The 9,808-nt window shown below is 39.8% G+C and overlaps 1 protein-coding gene across 4 annotated transcripts in view; it reads right to left on the bottom strand.

Annotated features, from left to right (window-relative positions):
- Nucleotides 1-9,808, bottom strand: part of KIF26B (kinesin family member 26B) — a 295,042-nt gene that overhangs the window by 54,606 nt on the left and 230,628 nt on the right. For all 4 annotated transcript variants that reach the window (XM_035322070.1, XM_035322073.1, XM_035322071.1 and 1 more), the window contains 3 exons: nt 8,074-8,336; nt 5,019-5,202; nt 2-161 (listed from right to left, as the gene is read on the bottom strand). In XM_035322070.1, the coding sequence (XP_035177961.1) occupies nt 2-161; nt 5,019-5,202; nt 8,074-8,336 (607 nt within the window). The remainder of the gene's footprint in view (nt 1; nt 162-5,018; nt 5,203-8,073; nt 8,337-9,808) is intronic.

Raw genomic sequence — 9,808 nt, forward strand, 5'->3', positions numbered from 1 at the left:
CTTGTACGGGATGTGTTTGCTTCCATTGACAAGGGCAAGGATGACATTGCCCAGTGCTGACAACGACAGACAGAGGCCAGAGCTTCCTTCGCGGTTTTTGCTGAGCACTTTCACACAGCTCCCCAGGTCAATAAGGTGCAAGCGGCTGCGACCTCCAGACACTGCCATAAACAAAGAAAGCAAATGATTAGCATGTGCCTCCAAAAGCAGTTTCCCAGGAAAGCTAAAGACTATCTATGACTTGTGAAGAGGAAAAAAATCCAGAAATCTCTCTAATTCGTGGTATCAGCAGCGAGTTCACTTTCAGCCTGTATTGCTATACGTTTCTGTCCGCTACTGACTTGCTTAAAAATTGCTGAGGTTTTCACTACTCATCTGCTCCTGCAAGTTTAACTTTGTGGCAGGCAGTCACCAATGTGCTTTTTTCTTATTTTTTATATAGCTCCTTTAGCCTATACCTTAGTTGGCTCTGTTTCCATCTCTGAGATTTCTGTTCCTCTGCCTGGAAAAATACAGGTTGAGAACTGCTGTTTGATCAGCAGTGGATTTATGATAGATTCAGTTTTTCTCTTATGTTTCCCATTCTGGATACTGAAAGTTCAAAGAAAGCAAGGCATCAATGGGATATTCAACTTTGCTTTAAGTTTACATATTTTTACATTATCATTTGGGCTAAGAAAAGGTTTTCCATGCTGTGGGTAGTGGATTGGTAGAAAGCTGTTCTGTTCTGAAAATGGTTTCTGTAAAACTGGCAGTGGGTGCCTGCTTTCTGTCATGTTTACTCTGTATCAACACAACTACACTGAAAGTGAAAGGATGTTACCTTTAAAATACCAAGATTAACAGACGTTTGCTCTTAAGAAAAATCTGTGTTTCCTGTATGAACTCAGGGGCAGGGACTACATAGAATTTACAGAAGTACTTCTAATTTTCTATTTTCTGAAGACAATTTCCTAGCTGCTTTTTCCTTTTTTTGTGTTTTGTTGGTGGTGGTGGTTTTTTTACATCTGATCTTTGAGTAGTCCTCCCTATTCTCAAGAGTTAGTTTAGAAGCAACTGTATGAAATGACAGTTTTGTTATAGCATCATAACTCAGAAGTTAGCACTCTTTGAGGATCTGAACATAAACAGAAGTAGAAATACTTTCACTTCTAAGTTTACCTCTGTGCAACTAAATTCACAGCCATTTCTACATAGCACCCTAACTCATGCATCTTATCAAAAATATTTACAGATATTAGAATTGAGGGAGACCTGTTCACAAGAAAAGATGGCGATGGGAGCAACTATATGATGGAGATCTTAGAAAATAAGTTTTCAGATGCATTTCATTGCTTTGGAAATGCCTTAACAAACAAAAACACATTTTTTCATTGATCCTGCACTGAGTAGCTGTGGTACCATGGCATGTAGGCGTGTAGGTGCCAGAGGAAGTAGAAGAAAATCCACAGAAGGAAATAAGTGCACATAGACATGTGAAGAAGAAACTTGTAAAATGCTGCGTGTAGACTAAAAGGTGATACATGATCATATCATTTTGCAGATTTAGAGAAATTTTAGTATGAAATACCTATCTAAATATATAAATCTTACAGCTACTAAAGGCATATGAAACATCAGTATACTAAAGGAATATGTAACTTAGAAGATGTTAACCTACATTCAAAAAATTAAGAGGGAGAGAGATTTTATTTTGCAAGCACTGCAAAGCACAAGGCTCACTGCTCATTTCTACTACCTGGTATCTTGCATGACACAAAACTAAAAATACAAAGCCTTTCTGTAGAAACCATGACAATGCATTATATAACACTATAATTCTGATTCAGTTTAAGGTTTTTTTTGTAGATTCAGTAATAGCTAATTAAAATAAACAACTAGAAATAGATTTTTATGATAAAGGAAGAAAGAAAAAGGAACAAAGAGTAAGAAGTGGAAATAAATTAGAAGAAAGGAGAAAAATGAAGAAGAGAAAAAAGAGAAGGAAACAACAGAGAAGGTAAGAAAAGAGCAAAGAAATGAGAGAAAATAGAAGGAAAAAAGAAATAAGAAAGATGAAAGAAAAAAAAATAAAAAAAGAAGGAAGAAAGATGAATATTTCTGTGAAAGTGGTTTATGCTATGGAATTTGACAATAATATCCCAATAATGTACTCTCAATAATTATCAAAATACAGTAAATGCTGCTTTTTCTTAGGTCTTGCTATATACCTAGCTACATTAGGTATTTGGCGAGAAGACTTCCACATATCAAATTATACTGAAATACTGGCTAAGTCATGTTGAATATGATGAAAAAGAAGTGAAGAATAGATGTCTGATTAAAATTAATACTAGTAGCCAGACATTCAAAATACTGTAACGTTCCCCATATTACACTACAACCCATTAAACATCCATGGATGTTTCCATACCGTGTTCTCTGAGATGTTCACAGGGAAGAATCCACGCATGCTACAAATGCCTGAGCTCACTGCAAAAAGTCAGGCACGCCAGGAGAACCATGGAGGCAGCTGCACCTTCACTGCCTCTGAACCTTGGCCTCTAATTGTCCTTAAACTTTCAGACTTAGGATCCCCTAAGTCCTCTAAGATTGCTAACCTTAGAAGGCTGAAGTTACCCTTTGTGAGTGCCCCCTGATGATTTTGCTTAGAAAAACAAGGAAATGTGTTTAGTTGCTACCAAAAATGACTGCAGGTGACTTTACTGGATTATATATAATAAATATTTCTGTTGCTAGGACTACCGGACACTGGGGAAACAAAACAAAATGAAGACAATCACTGCCTTTCAAACTTCAGTCATGTTGTTTGCACACATAGTCCTATTATACAGACTGAGGAAATCCAGAACAAGAGAAAGGACTGGATCTTTCATTCTTATTTAATTTACAAGTCAAAATAAGACATGTTTTAAGACGGCAGATCCACTTGCTTGACCTGAAAATGAAATTATTTGTTGGGCAAGTTCTCCACTAATATGCCTGGCAGCTATAGAGAGAAGAAGAGAAGTGGAACATCCTAGCACTTGTTTTTGTCAATGGCCACGGAGACTTTGCAGAGCTGACAGCTGAAAAATGACTGTGCCAGTTCTGCCACAATTCCATTTCTTTCAGTGGTACTAAGTCCGCTTCATGACATTCCTGGTAATGAATCTAACCAGGAGGTAAGTACAGTACTGATGCATTACTCTCACTATCATTTTTTACCAAAATCATGCATTAGCCATCCCTTTAATCCCATCCTTTAGAAGGCAGGTTTCTTTTTTTTCTTTTTTCTTTTTTCTTTTTTTCCGAGCCTTTTTTAATTCTGTTACTGGAATCTATATATCTCTACCGTCTGCACGTTGTTTTCTGAGAAGTCCTTCATTACAGAAGGAGACATTGATAATCACTAGGCGCCTTTTCTGAGCAGCTGGAATTCCCCCCTCATTCAATTATCAGCCAGATCTGACCCTACCCAGCTCGAGAGGCCACTCAGATATGGAAACTTGAAGACAGGAGGTGGTATGGCCAAGAGATGAAAATATAACTACAGACAGTTGGGAAAGCATGCCATATTATAGTCTTACAGGATCATGTCATCTTTTTTTAAAAAAATGAGTTATTATAACCATACGAAAATATTTTTTTCTCTTTTATTAATTGCATTTGAAAATAGTAGAAAAGGGTTGTGTGTACATGTACATACCTGTAGTAAAAGACATGGAGTATTAAATAACTGTAATAATAATTCCCTCAAAATCAGCCATCTTTATTCCTATGCACTAGTCCGTTTGAGCATTCACAGTCTTCCTTTCCACCACAGGGTGGTTAATTAATAAACCTTTAGTTAATTGAGTTTTCTGCCTGCCAATTCCACTGGGGTTATTACTTAAATACATGCAAACTGTATTTCCATTTAGAACAACTTTCTGGTTTTCTCTCTCACATTATAAGTACAGTAAATGTAAATTTTCTGCATTCAAACATCAGACATTAATACTGCAGTGGTCTTCACCCAATACACATCATTACTTGCAATCTACTCCTTATGACAAATGACCTATGCAGAGCCAGGAACTGAAATATGTATTATATCTGCAGAACTGTTTAAGCCACCAATTTTATTTTATTTTATTTTTTTTTTAAAAAAAAAGGTCTAAGGTGTCTTTCAAACAACAAAAAAAATCCCTGTAAAAAAATATTAAAAAAAATAATAACAAGAAAGTTTGTCTTTTGGGTGGGGGTGCTTCTTATATTATACAAATCATTTATCACTGGAATTTGAAAAAAAAAAAAAAAAAGTATAGCTATAAACAGTTTGGGAGACTTGAAACAAAAGATAAATATAATAAAAAACATAAATGGAAAGAGTCAAAAGAAACCTTTGGAAATTATAGAATATATGAATAGACACAGAAGATACTGGAAGCACCTTTTCCTCATTTACAAATAGGAAATGGAATAAAGACACAAGTCAGTGAAAGTACCTATGGCAAATAGAGAGAGAAACCTACAGCCTGGAGTCTTCACACAAAGAACCACAAGCACAAATGCAGGTGGGCCAGCATCTAAAATGTTGTGCTCCTCCAAGGAAAGCTGCAGGTTATGCACTGGCAAAATCAACTCCCACACACTCTGCCCTATGGAGGTGCTGGACTGGAACGGTCAACGTGAGGGTGGCAAGGAATCCCCATTACCACAATATTTCAATCCATGATCTCAACCCTGGAGCAATCAGTAAAGATAAGACTAAAAGCCAACCTGAAGAGCCCTTTTGCATCTAAACACAGACATCCGCACAGTGTTGAGCACTAACTGTTAATACCTCCACAAAGGCAGCAGCTAAATTGGAAATTGATGGCAACAGTCCCTCGTGGCCTTTAATGGCCTTTGCTGGATCTTCACCAGACGGGTAAGCAGTCTAAATGGACCCACCCCACCGGAGACCACTGCTTATTTTCACCACTGGAGAACACTGCTTAAAGGCTTATTCAAAGCCACCAGTGGCAAGGGAAGGGAGTGAGGGAGCAGCTTACTTCCACCCTTGCCGCTCTTCTCCATGCGGTACTGGTAGATGTGCAGAGTGAAGAGCATGTGGGAGTTGCGGTGATCCTCCTCATCACAGTCCCGCTGGCTGCTGCGCCGCGAGGCGATGGCGGCGTCAAGGAAGAAGGCGGCCTTCTCTGCCGTGGGGGCGCGGAGTTCGCTCTGGTTCTGGAGCTGGGGGTTAACACAGGGAAGAAGTTACCCAGAAACTTCCACAGGAGTCAATACTATCAGACAACCACTGCAGTCAACACACGCTGTGGATACGTTGGCTTCTGATGGGACTGGGGAGCAGGAAGCGCCCTGTTGAATGAGACCTCCTGGCACTGGCAGGGACATTGCCATGCCCTCCAGGTGCCCCATTATTGAACCCAGTCCCCATTTCTGAGGGTTGCTGCTTGGGGTACCTCTGGTGGGAGCTGTTACAAATAAACCAAACATCTGTCCTATGGGCTGGACAGATGAACACATTTGTTCCTCTACTTTTCCAGAATTTTAAGCCATTCATTAAAGTCTGTTATTTTTGCTGCCTGTTTTTTCCTGCTTTGGCAATCACTGTGTCCTCCTGACAGAAGATAAATAAGCTATTGTGGATAACACATCAAACTCAACAATTGGTGAAGACTGGCAGGGGCAGGCCCACGTGTTATTCTTCAGAAAGTGTTAGAAGGGACCAGTCCACAGCCAAATCTGTGAGATAACAGGATTGAAGCCTGTGGTCAGACCCACAGCGTGTGGAGAGAGGCACAGAAGAGAAAACACTTTTGTGCCCCTTCGCACCACAAGCCTGTGCACCTGCTCACAAGATAGGGCAATCCATTAACTGGAGCAAGACAGGTAGTGTGCATACATTCATATTTGCTGGACCTCAATCGCCACCACCAGCCTGCTCTTACCTCTTCAGAGTGATAGACAGCATAGGAGGGCAGATATTATTAACCCACCATAATGTTAGGAATGCATGTGTGTTTTGTGTCACCTAAGACTAGCCTGCCTGTGGAAAGGACACGTGACTGTGCAATCCGATGGCAATAGTTTTGGCAGTATGCAGACCTGGCCCACCGCTCGTAGAATAGGCTTGTTTTGTCTGGCATAAATACAGTGAGGAATTCTCATTCTCAGGGTTTGCTCCCCTGCTGGGTAATGCAGCTAAAAGTTAAGTTCTCCCTAAGGACGACAGTGCTCCTGCCTTCCCTTTGTGATCATTAATCAGCCCAAGGAGGGATAATGCTCTGCACGGGATGGGGTAACACAGCTGCATGCTAAGCTCTCTCTAGAAAGAGAAAGGGAGGCAAGAAGGAGTTAACACAGCAAGCAGAAGGCAGACCAGTCTGTGGACGGATCTCACTAATGTAAGCAACAAGAAAATGTGCCCACTTGGAAAGGCCCAATGACAGACAGTATGACATATGGTGATTATTCATTTGCTATACACGCTGCTGGTTTTGCGTATCTGTATGGCTATAATATAATCTCCTCCCTTCAACCGAGGATTTTGAGAATTCAGGTGTAGGACATGACTCCAGAACACTGTTATGTCTTGCAAACACACGTAAAAAGAGGTTTTGCTCCTACTCTAATTAAGTATTTTACACTGCAGAGATGCACAGCCCTCTCATGGAGCTACCATTTCTCTGCTGATCTAAAACAATTCACATTATATATGCCTCTTATGTCTGCATGTATGTATATATGGTCTACTATTGTGGAACAATATTTTTATTGCTTTTGTGCTTAAATACCTCAGTAAAGAATTAAGCTCTAAGGAGGGGTTATCTGTCACATGGTTATGCAACATATGTAACATGCATACATATTCTAATTCAGATCTAAACCAAGCCATCTACCACCCCAATGGGAACTGTGAAGACTTGAGTCTCCCATCTATACTCACTGAACTGCACCCATTACTAGATACCAGGAGGTGAGATCTAATGTGATAATGTAAGTATTTCATGAAGCACTAAAACTATGAGTCAAGTGAGAATAAGAACTCTAATCATCATTTAAAACCAAGAAGAAACTTTGCAGTCCTTGGGTAAAACAGAAAGGATTGAAAATATGCTCTCAGTCTCTCCAAAAGGTTTAAACCACAAAGAGATAAAACACAAAGTTTATTACTTGCTGTTTAAAATCTCATGATTCACAACTTTTAGTTATGTGAATCACGATTCCTAGATGCTTGCAGCTGGAAACAGGGTGAAGGCAGACAGGGTCTGTTCCCTCCCCCTCCATTTTCCTATTCCTGGAGGGAATTGCTCTGCAGTTCCTGGATGGATGCAGTCATTGCCTTTAAGGTTGAAAGAATGTATTGAAGCTAGTTTGCTCCCTCCTCCCCTTTCATCTGCCCATATAAAAATCAGATTCACTTCTTCACAGACAACGAATTGAAAAATAGGCCCTTCCTCCCCCCAACCAAAAGAAAAAAAAAAAAAGGAGGGGGGGTGGGGGAGAAAGGGCTACTGAGACTTTCTAGTGGTTACCCAGGAAATACATGAACCAGTTACTCATTCCTGCTAAACCTCTAAACCTGAGAAGATCTGGAGTTATTCTTGGCTTGCCCAGCTCAGGAATTTATGTCTTGGCAGCAATTAATAAGTAGCGATTAATGCTTCCTACAACATTGCTAATGCAAGTGCTATAAATAATGTTTATAAAGAGATAAACAGCCATATTAATGGCCTCCAGCTATTTGTGCAGTACTGTAAATATTTTATCTTGTTGTTTTACAAAAGAGAGATCACACTTTCTTTTTTATTATTTTTTTAAGAATGAGGTGAATTTTTGTTTGCACTGAATGCTTTCACATTTTATTGCAAACACAAGCCCCTGCTCAACATCAGTTATACCAGAGGTACAAATATTTAGGCCAGGAGAGCAGATGGCCCTGCAGCTGCAGGTCATAAAGTTCTTGCATGTTTTAAAGTAAACACTTTCAAGTCTATAAACTTTGTGCTCTGGGTAGTTCTTGAATTTGAACCATCTCAATAGCTCAAAAAAAAAATCACAATGCTTGTTTTAGTGTAAAATGAAGACTGGATTCACCTGCATGCCACAAATGGGGTCCTCACATAGGTAGACGCCTGGGGACTGGCCATCCTGCAGGCTTCCTGTAGCCACTTCAGACAACAAGTCTCTAAGATTTTCTTCTTTCCCCCACACTTCCACTGCAGAAATTCGGACTGAGAAGCGGGCTCCTGTCTTCTCTTTGCGTTCATTAATCAACTTGAAGAGCCACGAGATGGCACAAGGGATTATGCCAAGGTTTTGCATGGAATCATCTTTGCCAATCATGGTGTATGACTTCCCTGTCAGGAATGGGGAGGTGGAGAAAAGATAACAATGTCATTCCCAGGACCCTCACAGCCTTCTGCTAAGTGATATTATCCTTTATCAGTTTCATGAAAACAACTTCTTCACAAACAAAAGGACAGCCAGAAAAGGGAGATAGGCAGTCAGGCAAATAATACATGGAAAATGGAGAACATTTAAAACCAACAGGTGAAATCTTGAGACACTTTCAAAACTTGTTACCTTGTGTATTCCTCTGACATTCCCCATGCCCCAGGCAGGGTTCTGCAGGTCCCTACCACACAACACTGCAGACAGTACAGTGGGTGAATCATGGGGTGAACTGAGCAGAGCAGGAATGCCATGGTCTATAAAATTCCCTGCTTTAGGTACCGTGATTGTTATATACTTTGTATACCATTTTATTTCAAAGCACTACGTTATGTGTCATACACTGGGACTGGCATTGCCATAACCTTGGTCCCAGGATCACAGAGATGTAACTTTATACAAAAAAAAAAAAAAAAAAAAAAAAAAAGGTACATTTAGTGCATTTTATTTGGACCTAAAGCTTCCCCTATTTTACTATTATTTTATTCTGCACTTATAATTCTGGCTTGTCTCTGCTGTAAAAGTTTATTGAACAAGAACAAACACCAAGTTCTATCTCATGCTGCTTTAGGCATCAGTATATAGAGACAAGTTTTCTAAATTTTCAAGCCAAAGTATAAAGGTATACATAATTTTTGGCAAGTACTTGTGGTTTCTTTGCCTTGTTTTATTCCATATGCTGAATCTATGTGGAAGAAGATCAGTGGACAAGATATTTTTAAGCACGTGTCTGTGGCAGTGTCTGTGTGTGTCCACGGTTGGTGGAATGGTGATGCAATGCAGAGACTCAACTCGTGCTCGAGTAAAGCTGCAGCTAGGTCATCTCTCTGAAGGATATGTAGCATTTGTGAGTCACTGGTGGCTTTCTTTTCCATCTCACTTGTCATCTAGTGTTTGGCAGATCACACAGAATTAAATATCCAAGTGTTCATCCTACTGTTACTCCTGTAGGGTCCAGACGGGTCCTGTGGCTAGTTGGACAAGTGGCCCCGCTGCATTTATTGCACCAGAGCTGGTGGGTGATACTGCAGCTTTTGTTGTATTCTCCAGCTTTTGTTGCCTTTAATTTGGGATAATCATAGCCTGATACAGTTTGATCTTCATTTCACTTGAAAAATGGAATTATCCTTTTAAGTTGTGTGTGTGTGTGTTTCTTTGAGACAGTAAAAAATAGAGATCATTGCACCCATTCACAACAAACCCCTCTTCATTAAAGAAACATTATTTTCAAAATACTTCTCAATAAACATGAACAAAAATATGATTGCTCATAAATTCCAGGTATTTCAAAAGGAAAGTTTGTTAATGATAATGATTCTCCTTTTTATTGTTGTTGTGGTTTAACCCGGCTGGCAGCTAAACACCACACAGCCGTTCG

Source organism: Oxyura jamaicensis, chromosome 3 (assembly GCF_011077185.1).
Source record: "Oxyura jamaicensis isolate SHBP4307 breed ruddy duck chromosome 3, BPBGC_Ojam_1.0, whole genome shotgun sequence".
Classification (NCBI taxonomy): Eukaryota; Metazoa; Chordata; class Aves; order Anseriformes; family Anatidae; genus Oxyura; species Oxyura jamaicensis.